The 24,960-nt window shown below is 43.6% G+C and overlaps 1 protein-coding gene across 3 annotated transcripts; it reads left to right on the top strand.

Annotated features, from left to right (window-relative positions):
• The first annotated feature begins 3,887 nt into the window (after positions 1–3,887).
• On the top strand, positions 3,888–24,850 carry POPDC2 (popeye domain containing 2). Of its 3 annotated transcripts, none has more exons than XM_006190479.3 (4): positions 3,891–4,843; positions 8,654–8,762; positions 14,540–14,948; positions 19,981–24,850. In XM_006190479.3, exons 1-4 carry the CDS (start codon positions 4,353–4,355, stop codon positions 20,064–20,066), a joined length of 1,095 nt encoding a protein of 364 aa, XP_006190541.2. In that variant the 5' UTR covers positions 3,891–4,352; the 3' UTR covers positions 20,067–24,850. The 3 variants fall into 3 exon arrangements, with proteins under 3 accessions (XP_032335813.1, XP_006190541.2, XP_006190540.2); XM_006190478.3 differs by having other exon boundaries at positions 14,540–15,090; XM_032479922.1 differs by lacking the exon at positions 14,540–14,948 and having other exon boundaries at positions 3,888–4,843.
• Positions 24,851–24,960: the final 110 nt, after the last annotated feature.

Here is a 24,960-nt window from a genome sequence, read left to right as displayed (position 1 = left end):
TCCCAGGTTTGAAACAATGGCTCAGTGATACTTTCGAGTACCAGGACTTGTTCTATTTTTCTCTTTACCCTTCTCATCCTTAGGCCTGTTCTACCTCACAGCTGTGGTAACTTCAAGCACTACATCGTCACATAACTATATTTAAGCCAAGATGAAACGTAGCAGGCCTCCTTACCATCTCTGTCAGGGAGAATACTTTTCCCCAGGTGCTCCCCAACACACATCCTCATATGTCTCATTGGTCACATGCCCATTCTTAAACCCACCGCCATTGAGGAGAATAAGATATCATGCTTGGCCTTGACCAATCTTATTTCAGGCCCTGGCAACTGGGAGAGAAGCCCACCCTCCTTTACATAGTGCCCAAGCAAAATCAGAGTTCCATAAACCGGGGGAAGGGGAGAAATGGCTATAGGATAAGGAATCAGTAGTGTCTGCCTAAGATCAGCTTGGAGGTACGTTTCCAAAGCCTAGAATCATGTCTCTGTTCTATTTTAATAACTATATTAGGAAAGTGTTTCTCAAACTACATGTGGTGAATAATCACTTTAATTTTTTCCAATGTACAGACTAATACTAGGAAAATGAAATTTAAAAAAAATATACTCTAGAAAAACCTACCATACACTGTCCAAGCCCATAGTTTCATTAAATTCAAAGGCCATAAGTTTCTCTGCCAAATCGTATAAAAATATCTATGTTCTCTCAATTTCTGTCCGTATCTCATCATGGACCAGTAACAGCTCTCAGAGCAGCTGTGGTCCAGGGCAGTTTAGCTGGCTGACTTCACAATCTGACCCCGGCCGGCCTCTCCTGCCTCATGCCCTGCTGCTCCCTTTGCTTCACCTACAACTTGTTCTCTGTTACCAGCGTATGCCATGTATTTTTGTTTTACTTCTGGACTTGACTTCACATTTTGTTCTCCCTTCTTGGAATGCCCTCCCCTAGCTGGGGAACACCTACTCATCTTTTTAGACCAGCTTAAATGTCACCTTCCCTGTGACATTTTCCTGAATTCTTTGCTCCCCGATCAGTGCTTCCTTTAAACCCCATCATATCTCATGGCTCTGGTAGCTTCAAGCAGTACACCATCACACAACTGTATTCAAGCCAGGATGAAAGGGAGCAGGCCTCCTTGCCATTTCTACCAGGGAGTATACTTTTTCCAGAAGCTCACACACACACATCATCTTATGTCTTATTGGTCACCTGCCCAATAAGTATAGTTGTTTTTTTGGGTTGCAGTTCATTCTGGGTCAGCCTCCCTCACAAGACTGAAAGTTCCTTGAAGGTGATAGATAATTCTTGCTCATCTTCATATCCCCTGTTCCTGGCACACATTCTTTGCCCTATATAGATGCTTATTGAATTGAATCAACTCAACAAATGATGGGACTTCTGTGTATTTCCTTTTATTCTGCACAAATACTTTCTACTGGGCTTCTGCCTGCATATTTGTGGCTTTTCTTACAAGAACATACCATTTTGACACACACGTTTTTCTTTCCTCTTCTATCCAACCTGGTTTTAAAAACAAACAAGACACAACTTTCCATTGCTGTATTCCCATCCAAGGTCCTATCCCACAGGCATCAATGTCACTGTCACTGCAAGTAGCATGACGGGTTTGTGCACCTATAATGCTACCCAACAGCATACGCAAATCCTTTGTAGCAGTGAATGTGCCTGCATGTGGACACGTATAAACTCCCCAAAGTGCCTAGCAAGGTGGTACAGCACGGAGAACACATAGTCTAGAGTCACCATCACCTAGGCTTTAGCCCCTATCCACATATTAGCTCTGTCACCTTGGGGAAGTTCCTTCACCTCTCTGAGCTTGTTTCTTCTTTAAAAAAAAAAAGGTATCATGGGAAGATACGCAGAAACAATAACTGCTTGATAAATGTTAGTACTTGCTGCTCCGATGAGCACATATGTGGACTGACAAAGAAGGCAGGCTGAGAACAATACTCAGTGGGCCTGCCTGTCTCTTTAAGGGGTCAGGGCCAGCCCACTGGTCAGGCTTGCTGAGAAAGATGACCTGCTTTGAAATTCTATCTTGGGCAGAGCCTTGGTTGCTTCTTGGTTCCTGTGCTTCTGATTTCCTTGCTCACAGCTGGCAGGGACAGCCACTCTGACAGCTCAGGGGGTGCATGACTAAGGTGGAGGGATGAGCAGCTGCTGCCTGCTAAAGTGGGTGGGGAGGCAGGCAGGTGATGTAAAAGCAGCACGTGGAAATCCCCGAAATCCACTGCTGAAATGTCGTCACTCATTCAAATTGCTGTTGTGGAGAAGGGGGGGTCCTCCAGGCCCTCTCTAACTCTTTTCCTTTACTGTTGATTTTTCCTCTTCAATTTTAGAAAGAAGAGAATAAGATGCACATTTGTTGGTCAGGTGATTGTAAGTAAATAAGAAAAAAATACTAGCTTCTTTCAACATGCCATATGTTTTCACACCTCCGTGCATGTGCTTCTGCCATTCTCACCACTGGAAAGGCTCTTCTCCCTCTTCCTACTTGGCTAATTCAGCCCTTACACCTCAGATCTCACGTTACATCTTGCATCTTCCTTCCTCGATGCCCCCTTCCTTCTAGGCTGCCACCTCTCCTTAAACCTAACTCAAGTACCGTGCTTCCCACACCTTTCCCCTGATAGAGTGAAAGCTCTTGGGAATCTTTGATTCTCTAAGCGCTTGGCTCATAGTAGGCACTCAGTATGTACTGCTCCTGCTCCTCAGAATATTTGACAAGTCCTAATTTCTCACTAATGCTATTTAGCTTACCAGCAGTACAATGAAGGTCCCTATGGATTGAGCACTTGAACAGTTCTGGATGGTTACTGTGTGCCCCGCCTCCCACCAGCTCGTACCTTGGGGGCTGTAGAAGTAATGATAACTTGTACCTCCCAGCCAGCAGGAAGGAAAAAAAATTAAGGAGTCATTTGGAAGCCAGAGGGACATTTCTTAATTTAGTGTCTGCATATTCCAGATTTATTTCTTTGTGACCCGAGGTAGACCCCAGTTTCATCCAGAAGTTCCGGGATGTCATCAGACTTCCTGGGGGAAGAGTGGGGTTGGGAGTCATGGATCCAGCCCTGTATTTCTACTTACTCTGCAAACTACTTGGGACACAGCAGTAAATCTGATAGACTTGGAAACAAATCCTGCCTCTGCCACTTACCGTAAACCTGTGGGAACTTGCTACCTCTCTAAACCTCAGTTTCTTTCGGACCTATCAGGATGATAATATTTATTTGGAAGGGCTGTGTGATGACTAAGTCATATGTGTGTAAAGTCCTAATCTAGGCCTAGTACTTCATAGTGTTTAATAGGTGATGGTTATTATAATTTGCAAATACTAGGGTGGGTAGGATGATGGTCTGAGTAAGGTATTAACTATTACTAGATCCAGATACATGTAGAAGAAAGTCAGAATTCAAAAAGCTGCTTTTCATAGCTATTTTTGTTAAATGGAGGTCAAGTAAATGCCTACTGATATTTCCAAAGTGACTTCATAAAGGCCTTCAAGGGGTTTTCCAACTCTCATTGTTAGGATTTTTTCTGCTAACAGTCCCATACTTTCCTACCTTGATGTGTCCTCCTACCTCAGGAGAGCCCCCGGCCATCCCCTCCAGGGGGTCTGGACAGTGTCCTGCTCAAGGTGTGGCGGTAAATTCTGTGCTCACTTTTCCTTCGTCCACCCCCTCGGCCCCCCGCCCCGCCTGTCTTTCTGCGCCAGGTCTTATCTTGTCCTCTGGGGAGGTATGTTAAGTGCTCTGCCAGCCTGCCTGTGTGCCTGGCCTGTTTTTCCTCACTGCCAGTACCTCTTGGATTCCAATTCCAAACATGGTATCCGTCTGGGGTCACCCTTTCTTCCGGTGCCAAGAGAGACGCATTCCAAATGGAGCACAACTGTGCCTCCCGTGCTGGGCTCTCTTCATTCTGTTCGGGGACAACAGAGAGCAGGATGTGGCCACTTGATTATCCTTTGCTGCTGAAGTTTTCAGCCCCAGAGTCCTGGCTTTTCCTCGGGACAATTTAGGTGTCCTGCCCAGAGCCAAATGTGGACTGTCCTAAGAAATCTGGAGCCAAGGAAGCTCGCCAGAGCTCTGCAGGGAGGGCCAGAGCCTTGCTGAAGCAAAGAGAGAGGAAGATAAGGTTTTCAGTTCTCCACAAAGTGGACTATGTTCTGCCATTCATTCCCACAGCTACCGGCAGCATTCCTCCCAGGAAGGGTGGAGCAGGACGGGAGAAGCCGGAGGTGAGAAGACATCTGGGAGGACGGTGCATTCATTTTCTGAATTTCCCACGTGGGGACAGTCTCAGAGCCGACCAGGCTTTGAGGCGCTGGGAAGATGAGCAGTAACGGCAGTGCGGTGGGCCAGCTCCTGCAGCCCGGGTCGCTGTGTGTCGGCTGGAGGCCGGATCTGGAAGGGGCTGTCTACCACCTGGCCCACTGCTTCTTGCTCCTGGGCTTCATGGGGGGCAGTGGGGTGTACGGGTGCTTCTACCTCTTTGGCTTCCTGGGCACGGGCTACCTGTGCTGTGTGCTGTGGGGCTGGTTCGGTGCCTGCGGCCTGGACGTCGTGCTCTGGAGCGTCCTGCTGGCCGTGGCCTGTGTGCTGCAGCTGGCCCACCTGCTGTACCGCCTGCACGAGGACGCCCTCCCCGAGGAGTTCGAGCTCCTCTACAAGACGCTGTGCCTGCCCCTGCAGGTGCCCCTGCCGGCGTACCGGGAGGTGGTGCGCTGCTGTGAGGGGAAGGTCTTGACCCTGGCCACGGAGGAGACCTACGCCGTGGAGGGCGAGACACCCATTAACCGCCTGTCCCTGCTGCTCTCTGGCCGGTAAGCCACTCTATCCTTGCCCAGCATTTCTTCCTTACACCAACACTTCTCATTTCCCACTGCAGGCCTTTCCATTTCGCGTCTCTTTCCACTGAGGAAGGATGTGGCCAGTCAGACCAAAATAGATTTTTCTAAGCATGAGCTTGCTTTCCCTTTCTTAGCATTTTCCATGAGAAAACTAGCTCAAGCAGCATCTTGGTTGGCAGGAAGGATTTGGTGTGCACTCGCCGCTAAGAGGGGTGGGGTGAGTGTTTCTTGAGCCTGGGTCTGAGATGACCACACACCACATACACACACAAACACGCGCGCGCGCACCAGTGCGTCATACCTAGGCTGTGGCAATATCTCTGTAGGCTTTGGAAAACTGAACATTTCAATAAGATTAATTTGTTCCTTCTTTATGCATTCAACATTTGGTAAGTGACAACTGTGTGCCAGGGAACAGTGCCAAAACAGAAGGGTTTTTTTTTGTAACCCATGTTTCCCCTAGGGCATCAAATATATTGGAGAATATCCTATGCAGACTCTATAGTAAAGCTGTTCTATATGCACCCAGGTGTGGAGCTATCCCTTGTGCACTTGTCCATTCCTATCTAGCACATCAAGGAGTCAAGTCCTATAAATCTGAGGGCCAGACAGTGAGGGAAGAATAGTGATGCCCATGTGTACCTCTTTGAGGATATGGTGGGGATACCTGGCTGACACTTTTTAGGAGGCTGACAGACATTAGCAAAAATGGTCTTCATCAGGATTAGCTTACACCTGGTCAGGCTGCATGTAACTGTTGGCCATTGGCTGATCTCTTCTGAAAAAATACCATGGGGCTCTATGCTATGCATTTGGTAGGCAATTGTGAATTCTTTGAAATATTGCCCTCGTGGGACTTATATGTGGAGCTGAGCATCAGACAGTAAGTATCTCAGCCTGGCATACTTGGGCTGGCTCTCTGGAAAGCAGCAGAATATTTCAAAAGCTTTGTACTTAATTTCCTCTTTTCTGCTTTTTTACGACCAGGAGAAGGTGATAGAAAGATAAGATAGTAATCAGAAGGCTCAGACTCCAAGAAAAAAAAAAAAAAAAAGAAACCAGATAAGACTGCCAGCCACACAGTAGGAAAAAAACAGTTTGACATTGATGATGATGGCACTACAACTATTGCTACTGCTAGTAATGGTATGCATTTAGGTATTAACATTTGGAATCAAAAGTATGATGTATACATGTTTTTATTTTGTTTGGACTCTGAGGTCCTGGGTTGAATGAGCTATGAAGTTTTGTGGGGAGACCTTTCATTTCATTTATGAGTGAATCGAAGTGTAAACAAATGCAATTATTTGTAAGCAAATACATGTGTAAATACAAATACATTATGAATAGTGCCAAAATGTTTGCCACCTACAGCTCCATGCTTAAAATAAAGACAATTTAGGAAATATGCTCATTCAATGAGATCCATGATGTTGTTTGCTCCTAACAGCTCCTCTGTTCAAAGGAGGGGCTTGAGACTGGAGGAAGAAACACCCATTGCACAGTATGGTGCTCATTTATGGAAGTATATCATGATTATTGCACGGTTCAGGTATCCTTTATATGATGGATTTACCATGAACTTGTAGAAGACCAAGTCCCTGTGAAGAGAAGGGGGGCTTGTCTGTTCAGTGTGGCTTTTCCTAGTATACTTCGCATCAAAAATACAAGTCAAAAATTAGACATTGATTTTTTTTTCTTGCATTTCAAGGTTTGGAGTAAGAGTTTTGTTTAAATATCTTTTTCATTGTCAACTTTCTCAGCTTCACTAAGTTGGAGCTGGGGGAAGAGGCTTCTAGTCTATGACCAGGCTCTGGCTCCAGAGGAGAATCATTGTACCTTTGACCAGTTATAGTGAGGTACCAAACATCTGGAAGCAACAGATAAGAACTTCATGCCAGGAAGTGGGAGCATTTTGTGGAGACCTCCCAGGCTCACATACAGACTCTCATCTGGAGCCCTTTACTGAAACCTAGACATCCTTAAGTCCTTTTTGTTTTATTTTCATAAAGGCAATCAGTCCCTTTCAAGACTCAGAAAGGCAAAGTGGACTTCCTCCAAGTTTATCACCCTGTTAAGCTGTGCTTACTGTTGGAGAGTTTCTCTCATATAAAATCCAAAGCATGAATTCCCACACGCAAATTACCTGTTGTCCAGGAGATCAAGAAGGAAGTAGAGACTGGAAAGGTAAAGGAAATGGTTACAAGGTGCTTCAGGGGGCCATGCAGGCTCATTAGACGTTACTCATTCTCTAAAACATTGTCCATCCTCAGTGGTTGCTTGGGTGGCCAGATTCCTTGCTTGAGGAGATGATGGGAGGATCCAACGTGTGCACGTGTGGGCAAGCAGCAGCCTCATTCTCTCCTGTTGTCTGTCTTCCTTTGTTAGAGAAGCTTTTCCTTGAGGTTTTCACCCCCTTCATGGTGACACAGTGAGTTCGTTTGTTTGATGGTCCCTTCCTTCTTCCTTTCCTTTCTCCCTTCCTTCCTCCTTTCCTTTCTCCCTTCCTTCTTCTCAGTTTTAAAATGTGAAAACTGTTGTCCTTGTACTTGTGGCGCTTACAGTCTATCAAGAGAGTCACCAGTGCATGTTTGACATAGTGGTGAATAACAGACATGGGATTTCCAAGGAGAAAGGGCAAGTGCAATGACAGCATGTAATAGATAAGACTTCCTGGAGGAAGGAATGTTTAAGCTGAGACCTGAAGAGAAGGTGGGGATTGGGAAGAGGGCCAGCTGGAGTGGACAGAATATGTGAAGACCAGTGAGGTAGGAGAGCATGGCACTTCGTTTTCTCTTGTATCCTTTCATTACTCAGGGAAATTCTGCTAGCTAGCTTCATACATTAGCAGGTCTTGTAGGAACAAGTGTGTTTCTGCCACCAGAGAATAGGGGTTGACACCACATCCTTGGCTTGGTTTGAGGCCTATATCCTTTCTGTCTTCCACCTTTAGGTTGTCAGATACTACACAATAGCTTATTAACTGATGGTGGTCTTTGGTAATTCCATGCATACATATGTATCTAGGCATTCACTAGGAGCAAGATGTGGAGTGCTAATATCCCCTTGGCCATAATTTAATCATAAGGTTATACTTAGCTGCAAGGGAGGCACGGAAATGTAGTCTAGCTGGGCAGGCATGAGCTCAGCTAGAATTCCAGTACTATGGAGGAAGGGAAAAAGCAGATATTGGAGAACAGAATTCCATACTGTTCCCAGCTCTCCATTCATCCCCATCCTGATCTACTTCTCTCACTGTCTTACTCATCCTTTAAAACTCAGCTCAAATGTCATCTTTGAGAAGTCTTCCACTCAGAGAGAGCCATCCTCTCTCCCTTCTAGTCTCCAGTCCCACACATGGACTTACAGCCAGTTGTTTGTGTGCCTGTGCCTTCCACTAAACTGTGAAATCCTTAAGGGCAAGGATCAGATCATCTCTCCATACCTAGACTTCCAGGAACACAGCAGGTGCTCCATGTATATTTGTTTAGCCAATAAAGCTCCAGAAAAAAATGGAATGATAGCTCCTTCCAAATGGACAGGATGTACTTTAGAAATCTTTTTATTTGCCCCCTTTTCCTGATAGAGACACTTTCTTTCCTGATATAACTGACGTTAGAAGAGAGGTTGAAGCTGAGACTCTGAGTTTTCTGGGGAAAAGAGGAAAACACTCATACTGAATCCCAATCATTTTCCTTTTTTTTTAACATGTGATTTAGACTCCGAAGAGGATTTGGATACCACTTCCCTTTTCCCACACAGTCTCTTCTCTCCCTTTGCCAGGGTTCGTGTGAGCCAGGATGGGCAGTTTCTGCACTACATCTTTCCTTACCAGTTCATGGACTCTCCTGAGTGGGAATCGCTGCACCCCTCTGAGGAGGGGGTCTTCCAGGTAATGGGAGCCCCATGGCAGCGCGGCCAGCCCATCCTACTTTAACTTGGCGATAGCTCCCCCTCCATATTCCCCCTCTTCCATCTATCCTTTGAGCCAATGCCCATATGATGCCTGAGGTGGGAGCATTCTCCTTCCATGGGAAGAGTACCTGGGTGGGGTGATGCTGATCCCCAAAAAGTGGACCATGTCACTCTTGTGCCTAAAACTCTTTCCGAAGACCTCAGTGATCACAAGATAACAACCCATGCTCCTTAGAGAGCAACTTAAGACCTTCAGTGACATCCAGCCGCATCTCCAGCCCCTTCCTTCCTCATACTTCCTGCTCATACCAGCCATGCTGAACTTCTAGTACTTCCCTAAACACACCACATTGCTCTGCAATGGCCATGCCTCGGCTTCTATCTGAAACTGCACTTCCCTCATCCAGATGAGGCTATGGCATCTCACTTCCTTTGAAGCCTGCCCAGGCTGCCTGTCACCAGCTTCCACCTCCACTCGCTGCCTGCAGGACTTTTCTATTCCTTTCACTACTCTGACTGCACACATATTAACCTCTCTTCTAACGATCTGGTTTCCTTTCTAGTAAACTCTTTGAGGTAGAAACCTGGGCTTCTTCTCTCCATCCCCCGGCTCCAAGGGCAGTACCTTGAACACAGTAGTAGGTGTTCAGTAAAGGTTGGCTGAACTGGCTTGGCAGCAGGCGGTGGGTGTCTCAGAGGGCTTCCTAGGGCGCTCACATACACGCTCCAAGGGCAGGGTCTGGCTGCCTGAGAGCCCTCCTCTCTTCTCTGCCGATCCTTCAGATTTTGATGACCTTCTCTGTAGTCCTCACTTACTGAATGGCTAGCATGTGGCAGATACAACCTATTTCATTGCATTATTGATTCTCCCAACAACCCTCTGGGCTGGATATTGTTATTAACCTGTTGAACAGGTGAGGAAAGTAAGGCTCAGAACCTCAAGTAATTTGTCCAAGGTCTTCATCTAGAAAGTGGCAGGGCTAAGTTGCCTGGCTCCATTATTTCTATTCTTCTTCTTTTTCTTTTTTAATGTACTAGATTTTATTTATTTATTTATTTTATTGAAGTATAGTTGGTTTATAATGTTGTGTTGATTTCTGGTGTACAGCATAGTGATTAGGTTTTTTATATATATTCCTTTTCATATCCTTTTTCCTTATAGGCCATTACAAAGTATTGAATATAATTCCCTGGGCTATACAGTAGGACATTGTTGTTTATCTATTTTATATACAGTAGTTAGTATCTGCAAACCCCAAACTCTCAATTTATCCTTCCACTCTCTCTTCCTCCTCAGTAACCATAAGTTTGTTTTCTATGTCTGTGAGTCTGTTTCTGTTTTGTAAATAAGTTCATTAGTGTCATTTTTTTAAGATTCCACATGTAAGTGACATTATATGGTATTTTTCTTTCTCTTTCTGTCTTATTTAACTTAATTTTACATCTATTCTTTTTTAAAATGGGAGGGTTACCAGGAGAGTGGAGTTTGCATACACACACCATTATAAGGGCTCCCCTGTCCAGATAGTTTGCCAGTACTGAGTTCCCGGTGTCTCCTACCAGTTCTATCAGGGAGTCCCTCAGGCGAGCATACGAGCCAACCTCAGAATAGACACAAGCCAGGCAGTGCCACCTGGCTGGGCCTGCTTCCGCACCACCCTGACTCTTGAGGGGCAATCCTGATCCTACTGCCAGGACCACCAGCCACAGACCCCCTCCCAGTGTATTCCTCCCCCACCACACACATTCATGTCCTCACCAACCAGCCTAGCAGTCTCCTTTGAGAACTCCCCCAGCGCCATAAGAACCTTCAGGAGGGCTGAGTCAGGTCCTAAGCCAGCCGGAATAGGCTCTGTTTCTGACACTGACACCAAGGAACAGGTGGTGGATAAGCCGGGTGTCCTCCCCTAAGTTATGCTTGAAAGGAAGGGCCGTAACCCCAGATGGCCTCTCAGCCTGAATGTAGGGACCATCGTATTCTTCCCATCTATATTTTTAGCATGCATCTCCTTTGGGAGCAATGAGTTCCACACATTTGCTGTTGGCTCTGTAAAGTCCCATTTCCTCTTTGCAAATGTCAAGTGTTGTTTTCGGTTGTAGTTCATCTTGTCCTTGCCTTTTGCAATTGCACAGTCTATTTATTGACTAACAGGGAAATCCACAGTGACTAGATGAATCATAATTCTTATTGAACTTACCACAAGTGAGTCAACATCCCATCATACCTCTCAAGAATTCAATTAAATAATGATGTATTTATTGACTGTTAAACACTGTGACCTTCTCATCAGTCACCAAGAACATAGCTTGGGAAGGATCACACAGAAATCATCATTGTTTCTCTAGTTTGCATCCCCTTCTTACATATATCATCTCATTTAATCCATTCAACCAGCCTCAAAGGTGAGAATTAAAGAAAAACTTGTCAAAATTTTATTACACATGTGTGCGTGTATATGTGGAAACCAGTCAATCCACAGGTTTCCTGAAGACCTTTGGGAAGGATTTTATACAGGACGTGAGAAAATGATGTCAGGTTGCTTTGCAATATATAAGATTGATAGTCTTCATCTGATTCATTCATTTCAGTAATATTTATTGAGCATTATTATATCCTGGGCACTATTAAAGGTACTTGGAATATATCAGTGAACAGAACAGCTGAAAGTCCCTGCCTTCATGCAATTTATATTCTAGTAGGGGAGACAAAAAATAAGCCATAGACATAATGAATAAGTAAATTATGTAATATGTTAAAAGATAATAACTTCAAATAAAAGAAAATTAGAGTGGCATAAGGGAGATATACAGTTGACCCTCGAACAACTTGGGAGGTAGGGGCGCCAACCTCTGTGCAGTAGAAAATCCATGTATAATTTATAGTCCCAACCTCCATATATATGATTTGCCCAAATCCAGGATTCCACATCCTTGGATTCAACCAACTGGCCGATTGTGTAGTACTTTAGTATTCACTATTAAAAAACCTGCATTTAAGTGGAGCCATGCAGTTGAAATCCATGTTGTTCAAGGATCAACTGTAGTTGCAACTTTAAATAGGATGGTCATGGAAGTCTTTGCTGAACACGTGACATCTGAGCAACGATCTGAGGGGGTTGGCAGTGTAAACTCTGAGAACATTTGGGGGAACAGCATATTAGATAGAGGGAAGAGCCAGTGAAAAATCTGAGTGGTAGGAGGGACTAGCATGTTTGGGGTACAGAAAGGAGGCCAATGTGGCTGGAACAGAGAGATGGAGCAGGGAGAATGGCAGGAGATGAAGTCAGAGAGGTGATGAGGGGACACATCATCAAGGGCCAGAGTACATATTTTCTATATAGAGCCAAAAGGATTTTCTAACACTTCGGATGTAGTGTGAGAGAAAGAAGATTAAGAAAAAATCTCAGCCTCAGCGACTGGAAGGATGAAGCTGCCATCGACTGAAAAAAGGAAGGCTGCAGATAGTGCTGGTCTGGGGAGGAGAGAAGTCCCGCTTAGGCTATGCTAGATCTGTGTAGTCAATGGATATTTATATGGAGATGCATGTAGGCAGTTGCATATTTGAGTATGGAATTAAGGAATAAGGCCTGAGCTTGAGACAAGTTTGGGAGTCATTGGCATACAGACGGTATATATAAATCCATTGGACTGGATGAGATCACCAAGTGAATGAGTGTAGACAGAGAAGAGGTTCAAGAACACACCAAACCTGGGATACTCTAGCATTTAGAAGTTGGAGAGAAAAACAAGAAGCAGCAAAGGAAGCTGAAAGGGACAAACTGGGAGATTATACTAGGAGAGGGTGGCATCCTGGGAACCAAGTAAAGTGCGTCAAAGAGGAGGGACTGGACACTGTGAAAACTGACCACTAGACTCAGAAACATGGAGGTCATTGCTGACCTTACCAGGGGCAGTTTGTGGACCATGGGGGCAAAGCCTTGCTGGTTGAAGAGAGAGTGTGAGGAGAGGAATTGGTAAAAGCAGGTATAGATAACTCCTTCATGGAGTTTTGCTGAAAAGGAGAGCAAAGCAATGGAGTGATAGCTAGCCAAGGAAGTGAAGAAAAAAGATTTTCATTTTAAAATTTTGATTTATTTTAAAATGGAAGAAGTAACAGCATGCCCATAAGAATGCCCCCAGTCTTTGTGTTCAGTCTTGAGGAAGTTGTTTGTGTCCACATTAGCTGTTACACTCACCTGCTTCATGAGGGGTACTCTGTTTTCTTGTTTGGGAATTCTTAGTAAGACGGAAGTATGGGTTATGGCAAATGTGGCAACGACCTGCTGAACTCTTAGTAATGGATGAATTGTGAGTACCACTTTCCGAATTCTTTCTCATAAGACCAGAGAGATTAAGCAATTTGTCTGCTGTTACACAGCTGGTAAAGGGGTAAAACTGGAACTTGAAACTAGCTTCTGGTCTTGATGAGGTAATCTAGAGCCCTGACTTCAGTGCTAATGACTATGGGGATGGGGAGGAGCTGAGAGGAGGAAATGAATGAAGGGAAGGAAGGAGGGGTACTGTGGGGGCGGGGAGGGGAGGAGAGGGGAAGATCTGGGAAAATGAAATAAAAGGATTATGTACAATCTCTACTAAAGAATGTTTGGAAAGCCAACTCTACCTTTAATGAGATAATCCACATAAAGGACTTAACACAATGCCTGGCATATGGTCGCCTCTCAGTAAATGTTAGTGGCTATCTTCCTCCTCCTCCTCATTGCCAGTGTCTATTCACACATCTGCATCATGAGCTCTGCTGACCTGCTCACTTTTAAAGTAGTATGGCCAGAGTATAAAGAATTGTGTGATTCTACACCTTTTTCCTTTACTGTCTTAAGCATGTTTTCATTTGAACCCTAGCTTTACCACTCACCATTGTTTTAACAAGGGTTTAGCGAGCACCTACTGTGTTATTGACCCTGCAGGTGTAATTTAGCTTTGCATCATGGGCACATAGTGAGTGCCCAGAAATTCCTAATGTCTAAATAAGTGGGGAGTAGAGTACCCTTTGACTTTGTGCCTTTAAGAGGTCCTCTTTGGAGCATAACTTTTAAACGTTCTGAATCACTATGTTGTACGCCTGGAACTTATATAATATTGTACAGCAACTGCACCTCAATTAAGAAAAATACAATAAGAAAAACAAGAGTTCCTCTTCCTCTTTGCCCTTTTTCTGACTTCAGCCATCAGATCCGTCTGGTTACCTGTAGTGCCCGAGTCAAGAGCAACTCATGGGCCTAAATCCCCGGCCAGCGTTCTGTCCACCTGATGCAGCCTGGCACACTTAATCAGAGGCTCTTCCCTAACTGAAATTCTTTCCAATTATGTTTTGTGTTCCTATTCCAATATATTATCCCTTTTTTCCCTTAAACTGTCATCAGCATTCTGACCTTTCTTCTGAGCACTAGGAGGCCCCTTCTCTATCTTAAAATCACAAGAAGCTCAGAACCTTCCGAATTAGCCGTGGGACATAGAGTATGAGAGCTGAGGAGGCTGGAGGTGGAAACAGGCTCTAGGAAGTGAGGGCCCAGTGAGGGAATGGCTGATCTCAGGGCTCCTAGCAAGCACCCCTCAACCCCATCAGTGAACACAGTAAGGTGTTCATTGAACCTCTTCCTCTTCCATGGAGGGGGACTTCCACAGCTTCTTCAGTAAAAGTGCAGCTGTTTGCCAAGTAACTGTGTCTTTCTCTGTGCTAAGCATGGACACATTTTCTAGTTTCAACCTTCACTCTCTGCTCCTGACCCGTTTCAGGTCACTCTGACAGCTGAGACCGAATGTAGCTACATTTCCTGGCCCCGGAAAAGTCTCCACCTTCTTCTGACCAAAGAGCGATACCTCTCTCGCCTCTTCTCGGCCCTGCTGGGCTATGACATCTCAGAGAAGCTCTATGCGCTCAATGACAAGCTCTTTGCTAAGTTCGGGCTGCGTTTTGACATCCGTCTCCCCAGCCTCTACCATGTCCTGGGTCCTGCTGCCTCAGAGGCAGGACCAGAGTCGGAGAAGGATGACGAGGAAGTCCGGGAGCCAGCCGCGTCCCCTCCTCAGGCCCGGCCCACATCTGTCCGGCAAACACCCCCCAGCTCTCCCTCACCGGCAGCCACCAACCCTCCGGCACCTCCTCCCTGGGCCAGGACGTCCAGGCCCGACAGCGGCGTCCTGGGTGAGGACTCCACCAGTCTGGTGCTGGAGGATTTTGAGGAGGTGTCAGGATCAGAGTCATTCATGGATTATAGGAGTGATGGGGAGTACATGAGGTGAGGGGAGAGCTAACGTGGGCACAGCCGCCGGGCTCAGCATCCTGTGTAAGTACTCAGAGGCAGCTGCTCCTCCTGCCTGCCAACAGCTGCCCTTAACTCGGTGTGTAAGGGCAAAAAAATCCTTTCATGGAGCTTGTCCTCACAGAGGACCCCGGGAATGTGGCGTTAACCCAAACATGCAGATAGCAACTCACTCCAGGTGCATGCAAGGCATGAAGGGTTTTGTAAACTCATCCCTTAATGAGTGTGATTTGTGATTGCATTTTGGAAAGTGGGCTGGTCGACATTTTGAGCAAGCTCATAGGTTGCTAATCTTTTTTGCAAGGTTGTGCGAATAACTAAGGCCAAAGCTAAGGCTGAAGGGGATTTTTACTTGTGGCATGCCTTTTAAAGGATATTTTTTAAAAAGCTGGCATAATTCTAATTCTAATGGTTCTTCTTGGCATATCCTCAGCTCTGGAAAGCAGTCATTTAGCCTGGATTGGGCAGATATCTCTGTTAAAATCACATATTTCAAAGCGGCTTGTAATTGCAGGCAAATGACCCTGGAGGAAAATGTCCCCACTTTGCCCTCCTCTGGCCCAGGGGAGTGTGTGTTGTTTGCTCAGGCAAAGGACTGGACGCTGCTCTGACTGAATGTTGCTGCGACTGGATGGCTTTCCTAGCAAACCATACCTGTGGGAGGCAGAGGGCGCGTGAAGTCTGGGTGGGACTAGCGTGTAGGATTGCCCTCACAGCTCCAGGGAGTGCACGAGAAAGACCGTGCTGAGCAGTTCTGGGAAGTCGCTTTCATGCTCCCCCAGCTGCTCTCACAATGCTACAACGTTTTCCTCCACGACTCCACCCACGCATGGTGCAGGCCTGGCTTTTCCTGAGGAAAATCCCACTGCTCCCAATTTGGAAGGCATTTCCAAGGTGGGGGAGGGGCGGCGAAGAGATTAATCATTCTTTGGGAAACACTTTTTTTCCCAAGAAACTAGTTCAGTGAGGAAGGCTTCCAGGGTACTTGAGGTAAGTGAGTCAATGTTTGTACATTTTGAAAAGCAAGTCATATAAATGATGCAAGAGGCAAGGGAGGTGAGGGGTAAGAGGTTAGCTATTTGGATTTATCCATACGGAATTCAAATCTGTGGGACCAGAGTCCCTAGAACCAGAGTCTGGCACCCAAGATCACTTTCCTGATCTCCTCCATTTGTGTTGTCCTCTCCCATGGCCCCTTTCCCTTTGTGCCAACTGTTGTCTCCCTCCTCGCCCACCCTCACCAGTGCACGTGGCTTCTGTCCTGTGGACCCTCTCTTTGTCCAGCACACCCACCCGCCTGCAAACACACTCTTAACTCACAGCAGTCTCTGTGCTCGATTTCCTCCTGGCTTTCTTCTCCTTTCCTGTTTCTGCTGGTTCTCCTTTTTCTTCCCTCTTTCTGACTTCTGCTCAGTCCTTGGTTGCCTCAGTTTCCTGCTCCATTTCTTCTTCTTCTCAGTTAATTTCTCCTATCCATATTTGTCTTCCACATCTTCCCCATTTTATTGTTTGTGTATTTATCTTTCTGTTGCCTTCTTCTCTCTCCCCCTACTTCCTGTCATACTCTCTCTCTTCTGCCTAAACAACCTTGTACCCCCAACTTAGTTTTTAATCCTGACTCTTTCAAGATTAGTACCTCTCCCTCTACCTCTAAAGAAAACTGTTCAAGTGAAGGTATAAAAATTCCTGGCTTTAGGTGGCTACATACTTCATGCACGAGTTTTCCTGAAAGTTAAGAGGCAGGCAGCACGGTAAACAAGAAAGAGACCCCCACCAGGAGCCCAAAGTCCTGGCTGCTATGTCTGGCTCTGCTACTGTTTGCAAACCATACAACTTCACTGAACCTCACTTTCCTCGTGTGAGTGTGTTGGCCCAGCTGGCCCCCAAAGGCCCGCTTAGGTTCGTGTGAGAAGGGAAAGTATGAGCTGTTCAGAGGACTGAAAAGAAGCAGTCAGTCAAAAGTATAATGGACACAAGTCCCAGGACATCAGTGTGTCTTCCAGAAAGAACTTTCTGCTGTATTTCACTATTTCTCTTGTGACTTGGGATTGTCCTTCTCTCTGCTGGGTGGTGGGTCCCGCTTGACTAGGAGTTCCTTCCATTCTGTAACTGTGAAGGGCATCATCTACCACATGAAGACAATGCAGATGTTCATGGCAAGGAGGTCATGACTCAGTCTCCTAGGTCTTCCACCCCTAACACACCACCCTTAACATCGCGTGAAAGGCTTCTTTCCAGATTCAGCCTTTTCTGAAGCTCAAGATGAGAAAACTGCTAAAGTAACTCACTTTCTGAAGTACTGGTATTTGCAGTGTAAAGGAACTAGGTTTTTAAATGTTTGTTTAAGTAATAGAGAGAAAGGAAAAAACACATTGTTTTTTTCCACATGGTTTTCAGAACAATTTGAAAACATGATCAAATTGGCCAAATTTCAGAGAGCTTTCAATTTAGTCTATGATAATGGGATAATTTAACCCAGAGACCCTTTTCTGGAATTGTTTTTTGGGATGTTTGGTTTGATTTATTTGCTATCAAACTCCCTTTAGGGTTATTACTGTAATAAACAAGCACAGTCCCTCATGATTGGCAGCAGTTCACTGTCGTTTCCCTTCTAGAGCAGGGCACAGTTCACCAGCTAGTCCCTTGCTCTTCAGGTTCCAAAACTGTGTAAGCTCATTGCTATTCATCCCGGCCCAGCACTTACATAAGAGGCACGAAACTGGCTGACTTCTGCATTGTTGGGAATGACAGTTTCATCACACTGACACCAGTGCTTTTCCCTCACACCAATCCAATTTAGGACCAACTAAAAATAGTCAGAGCTTCTATTGGAGCTCTTTTCTGAAGAGAGCAGAATTTTCAGTCTGGTGGTGGCCAGAATTGAGCCACAAATGGGTGCTGCTACTTTGAATTGCAAAGCAGCACTGCAGGATAATGTATTCACACAGGGTCTTACAGGTAGACCCCACATTAACCCTGCCTTCATGAGAATCTCTCGGGCTAATTCTGTGCTCCACAATGCTCCATGTGATGTCTTCCTTATAGGAGATACTCAATGAATGCATCTCTGAAGTGATCAGTTAAGTCAGATAATGAGTTCATGATCACAAAATAATTGAAAGCTGCCTGAAACTTGGCCAATTTTGGTTAGGTTTTCAAGTTGTTCTGAAGACTCCTCTGTGGTTTGAAAGTAGACTATATATATGTTTCCTTCCTCTTTATTATTTAAATAAACAAACAAATGAGAAACAGATTACAACATGGAGGCTAATTGTGGTCAGGGAAAGAGGCCAGGACCAGGACATAGTAGCAAGGGCCAGAGAACCATTTCAAAAAACATATTGCTGAGTATCTACTATATATTTTAGGCACTGTGCCAGGTAATCACATTATGAGCAATCATGAGTAACAGTTGAAAGAACTGAAGATGCTTAATCCGCAAGAGATGGACAAGAATAATAGTTTCAAATTTTGAAAAAAAGGCAAATTACAATTTCCCCTCATTTGGTGTAGTTCTTGGGGACAGAAGTGAATTAAGAGCTGAAAGCTGTAAAGAAAAGGATTTCAGTTCAGTATTAATAATGGATCCCCTCAAGGAGTACTGAGTTACTCATCACTGAAAGAGTTCAAGCAGGGACCAGAAGAAATATTCTTAGAGGTTTTTGAAGATGATTTGGGCACTGAGAGAAGAACGCCGTGGGTTATTGCTATTAAGGTGTCTTCTAACTCTGTGATGCTACGATTCTGATTCTGAGATCTGACTCTCTAGTCCTGCCACTTAACCACCATCAAGGGCAGTGCCTCCTCTGCAGAATAGGGCTAGTAGTCTCATAGATATTTAAGACCGACTGATAATTAGACAGGTAGCTTCTGTCTACTTTACCAGGTTGCTGCGAGGAGTAATTGAGATAAAGTACATAAAGGCAATGAGTAAGTTGTAAAGTGCTAGTTTATAGGGTATTTTAAAATTCTGTTCTGTGTAGAATATTTAGCAAATCCTCTCTCTCTCTCTTTCTCCCTCTCTGAGATACATAATTTCTCCCCTTATTTCCTCCAGTCTGGCTTTCCAGGGAAGCTGGGAGCTGGCAGGATCCTCTGACAACAAAAGGAACAGCAAAATGGTGGCGGTCCAAAAAAAACACACACTAGCTCCCAGGCCCCTGAACAACTAAGTGATGGCCAGACCTTCATCTGTTTTCTTTTATTTGCCGGAGGGAGACAGACCACTGTCCCACTATATTCAGGCTCTAAGGTGCTTTATTAGCTGTCAGTGTTGTTAAACAGCACTTTTCTCCCAGAACTACTAGAAAGACTCCTGAGGCAGAAGACTTGCCCTTGAAGGTGGCGTGGCAGGAGCTGCCTGGGGTCTCAGGTTCTGGGCCTCTACATGGTAGCTCTACTCCACCTGCCCAGGCCCCAGGTTCAGGCAGGTGAGTTAGACCCTCCCCACCCTACGGATCACAGCAGCCTCCATTAGGGCCCATCCAGGTTGTTCCTACTTCTGTTTTACAGACCTCATTTACCTAGTCCTCTCTTGTGAAAATTAAAGACAGGGATTTGATAAAACTCACCAGTTTTCTATACAGATTAAAAAAAAAAAAAAAAAAAAAGCTCATTCTGTAGTGTTAGACAGGAAGTAGAGTTCTACAGAATTTTCACAGGAGGCAACCGAAGCTGATCTCCTGGTCTCTTCTGTAAAATGAGAGGGTTGCACTGTATAACTTTAAAGTGGACTCGTGCTAAGATTCTAGAATGAAATGATTCAAATATACAACTGCCCCTATCGTGTTAGGCTTTGGGTACAGTTAAAACATTGGGAACTGGTAGAGGGGAAAAAAACCCTGAGAAGAACTGTGAAGTTAGGCAAGCTATGCAGAGCCACAGTGCTGAAATCCTTCCTCTGTCTTCCCACAGCTTCTAGAACTCCTCTCCAGAGCTACTCTCAAGTTATGTCCAGGGGACAGGCCCCCTTGGCTCCAACCCAGACTCCTGAACTGTAAGGATCAAAGGACAATCCTCTCCCCTGGCCACGTCATCCTCCCAGGAAGGTCACTTGTGTGCACACCCTCCTTCTCACCCACTGGCCGGCTCGCAGGCGAGGTCAGAGCAGACAGAGACGATTCCGGCACTGCAGCCACACCAAGGGCCCTGAGTGACTTCGAGAGCTGTGCCTTCACCAGCCTTCCTTCCTGGAGAAGGCATCCAAAATCGCAAAAGCACAGATTCTTTCCTTTACTAACTGCAGGATCTTGGGCAAGTTACATAGCCTCGCTGAGCATCATCTGTAAAGTGGGCATTACAAAACCCACTTCACAGGGTTGTGAGGATTCCATGAGTCAATTTAGGTAAAGCACCTAGGATGTGGTATGACACCTAGTCAGCACTCAATAAATCTCTCATTTCCTTTCCCTATGTTGTTTCTTTCAATTTTCTGAAAGGATCAATGAAGTCAGCTATCTAAGAAGTTTTCACTGTTTTTGTCCTGTTTTGTTCATTTAAATTTTTTTCAATTAAGATTCAGCTTAAGGAAGTAGAAATTTTAGAATCTAGTTTGCCCTTAAGCTTTATGTTCAACTTACAAATCTTTTGCTCTATCTATGACCCTAATATTAAACAATAGTTTTTAGAGGGATTGTTACAAATTTATTTCATTAAATTTCCTTAGCTATTTTAAAGTAGTTTTACAAATTTAACATATTCCATTTTATTTTTCCCCTAAATACTTCCATATGTATTCTGGTTACCTATTGCTGTACCACGTTCATCCCTAAAGCGGTGACTCAAAATTGCCGCAATAATACGTTTTGCTTATGAATGTGGGGCTGGACTGGGCTCGTCTGGGCCCTTCTCACTCAAGGTTTCTCCTGCTATTGCATTCAGACAGTGGCTATGGTGAGAATCACCTCGAAGTCTTCTTCACGCGTGTGTCTGGGGCCCAGGCTGGGAAGCCTTAGACAGAGGAGGGCTGGAACAGCTGGAGATCCTTGGGCTTCTCTTGCTCTCTCGGCAGTCTGTTCATTTTGTTGCTGTGTAGGACTCTGTTGTATGACTATCCCACAATCTATTTATCCATTCTACCACTGATGAGCATTTGGGTAGCTTCTAGCTTGGGACAATTATGAATAGCACTGCTATGAACATTCTTGAACTTATCTTTTGGTACACATACGCATACATTTTGGGGGCATATACTTAGGGCTGGAATTACTGAGGCACTGGGTATGCATATGTATGTTCAACTATAGTACATACTGTCAGTTTTCCTAAGTGACTGTACCAGTTAATATTCCCACGAGCAGTGTCTGAGTGTTCTGGTTGCTTCTCAACCTCTCCAACAGTTGGTATTGTCTTTTTTTTTTTCCCCGTCATTTTAGCCCTTTGGGTGTATACAGCGGCATATCAGTGTGGTTTTAATCTTCACTTCCCTGATGAAGAATGAGGTTGAGTACCTTTTTCTGTTTTATTAGCCATATAGATATCCTCTATTGTGAAGTGTCTATTCTAGTTCTTGTCCGTTTCTCTGTTTGTTTGTATGCTCTTCTCATTCACTTCAAGGAATTCTTTAAATATTCAGGTTAAAAGTCTTTTGTTGCTTCTATGTATTCAAATGTATACTCCCAATTTGTGACTTCTTTTTTTCTCTAAATGGAGTCTTCTGATGAACATAAGTTCTTAATTTCAATGCAGTAATTTATCAGTCTTTTCCTCCATCATTATTGCTTTTTGTGTCATGTTTAAGAAAGCTTTTCCTCCTGTGGAGATATTATATGTTACCTTCTAGATGTTTTATTGTTTTACGTTTCACAGTTAGAGCTACAGCAATCTGGATTTGATTTTTGTGTATAGTATGAACTAAGGATCAAATCTTTTATTTTCTAGTGAATATCCAATAGGTAGCACTACTTATTGAATGGATTGTCCTATCCCCACTAGTGTTCAATGACCCCTTTGTCATAAATCAAATATCCATATATTTGTAGGTCTGCTAGATCTTCTGTTCTATTAGTCTATTTTTCTACCTGTTGACAATACCACCTGGTTGTAATTATTGTAGCTTTATAAGTTTTGATATCTGTTGATCTTCAAACTTCATTCTTCTTCAAGTCTTGGCTATTCTTGGCCTTTCCCTTTGTATTTCCGTATAAATTTTAGAATTAGCTTGTTACTTTCCACAAAAATATAAACTCTGCTAGGATTATTAGAATCATATTCACACTGTGGATTAGGTTGGTAAAGAGTTGATATCTTTATAATATTGATTTTTTCAATATATGAACATAGTCTAGCACTTAATTTATTTTGGTTTTTGAAATTTTCTTTCCATAGTGTTTTGTAGTTTATTATGAAGATGTCCTTGCACAGATTTTGTTAGAATTATTTCTAGGTATTTGGTAAATTTGATGCTATTGTAAATACTATTGTTTAATTTTTTTTACATTCTAATATTTTATTACTGGCATACAGAAAAATAATGGATTTTTATATCTTCAACTTCCATCCAGAGTTTTTGATAAATTCACTTATCAATTCTAATCACTAATCCATAGAGTCTTCAAGATTTTCCATAAATATGTTCACATCCTCTGTAAATAATGACAGCTTTATTTCTTCCTTCCTGACCTATACCTTTCCCTGTCCCGTCCTCCTCCTCCCCCTACCCAGCTCCTCCTTCTTCTCCTTCTTTTGGCACCTTGTCGCTCTGAGTAGGACCTCTAGTACAGGGATGAATGGATAGCAGGGATGATGAGGACATCCTTCTCTCATACCTGACCTTAAGGAAAATGTTTTCAATATTTCACCATTAAATATAACATGTGCTATTAGATTTTTATAATACTCCTATCAGATTAAAGAATTTCTATTCCTAATTTGCTAAGAGGGTTTTTTAAAATGAATGAGTACTGAATTTTATCAATTATTTTCTGCATTAATTGAGTGTATTTTTCTTCTTTATTCTGTTAATGAAGGACATTAATAGATATGTGAATGTTAAAACAAACTTGCATCCCTGGAACAAATCCAGTTTTATGATGATGTATTTTCCTCTTGATGTATCTATGAACTTGATTTGTAAATATTTTGTTTAGGACTTTTGCATCCATGTATCTTACCATATCATTGTCAGGTTTTAATATCAACGTTATGCTGACTTTGTGAAAGGAGTTGGGAAGCAGTTGCTCTCTCTCTCTCTCTCTCCCTCTGTCCTTTGGAAGAGTTCTTTAAACCAAAAATGTTTTATAACTCTTCATTCCCACCTCACCACTTGACCTCTGTTCTCTCTCTCTTCTACTCCACTCAGTAGCCCAGGCCCAAAACCTTGGAGTCTTTCCATCAGTCTTGTTAGCTCTGTCTTCACAATATACCCCAAATTCAACTCAACACCCCCACTGACACCACTAATTTCAAGCCACCATTATTTCATACTTAGATTAATTTCAATAGATTTATAATTGGCTCCTAATTTCTCCTGTCCCTCTTCCCCATAATCTATTCCACACAAAGTGATCATTTAAACATATATATGATCTCTTCACTGTCTTGCTAAAAATTTCAAATAACTTCCTATTACACTTAAAATAAATTAAATTTCTTACTGTGATATTGGTTAGAATCAGTTTGTCATTTACTTAATAGCACACAGATTTATCACTTTTACTTAAAGTCTGCTGAGAATCTGCATGACTCATCAGAGCAACTGTCTTCATGTTGCAACTCAATGATTCAACCTACTTTGACCTTCTGGCTCTGTCACTTGAAGAAAGAAACAGCTTGACATTCCTGTGCTGACTGAATTTGTGTCAGAAATGACACAAATCACTTCTGCCCACAGTCCATTGACTAGAGCTAGTCACATGGACATACTTAATAATCAACTCTGTGCTTTGATGATTAAAGGGACTGGGAAATGTGGGTGAATACAAGGAATGTTTGATGAAGGCTACTCTTTTAGCCACTTATGACCCACAAGGCCCCACCTGCCTAGCTGTCTAACCATACTTTGCTCTCTTTCTCACTCATCATGTTTCAGCCACACTAGACTTTTGGGTGCTCCTCACACATACCCAGTTCCTTTCTATATTAGAGCCTTTGCAGTTTTTCAATCATACCTTTTCCTGGCTGACTTCTTCCAGTCATTCAGTTCTCAGCTCAATGTCACCATCCCAGCTAAGATACCCACCTCACCTCACCATCACCCTCTGTCTTCTTGCCTTGATTAGACTTTCTTCAGAGCTCTATTTTTTCTTTCCTCTCTTTCTAGGATTCTAATTACGTGCATGGTAGTACAGTGTGTCCCATATAGCTCTTCTGTTCTTTCCTCATTTTTTTTCTAAAATTACACTGTGTATTTATTTTCTTTCTTGTTTGATATCTGTCTCTCCCATGTACATTTCACAATAGAAGCCCCTTGTCATCCTGAGAAATCCAATAAGTCTCCTGTTAATCTTTGAGGGCTGTTGTAGGGAGTGAATGAAACAACAAACAACAAAAAAGCTCACTGTACATTGTAAATTGAGACTCAGTGTTACCTGGGGTGTGGGACCACACCCCAAGCTGGAGAATCACCCAGGCAGAGCTGTTGTTATACACACATACATAGTGGTACATAGCAGAGATTCCTCAGGATGGGGACTTATTTTAATGTGTTTGTTTATTTTTAAGAGGATCAGACCTTACATGATAGAAGTTGTGCTTTTATTATCTAATGTCATATGTAACGGCAAAGACATCTGGATTCTAATAAGGGTTATAGATAAGTTATAGATTAAAAAATTTAACCACGTTAGTATCTCTATAAATTTGAAACAAAGCATTACATATATGTACAAAGCATTGTATTTACTCAGTCTACAGAAAATTTTTGACATGATAATGGATTTGTAAAGCTCTTCTAAT

This window comes from Camelus ferus, chromosome 1 (assembly GCF_009834535.1).
Source record: "Camelus ferus isolate YT-003-E chromosome 1, BCGSAC_Cfer_1.0, whole genome shotgun sequence".
Taxonomy (NCBI): Eukaryota; Metazoa; Chordata; class Mammalia; order Artiodactyla; family Camelidae; genus Camelus; species Camelus ferus.
This window is presented reverse-complemented; position numbering and strand designations above follow the sequence as displayed.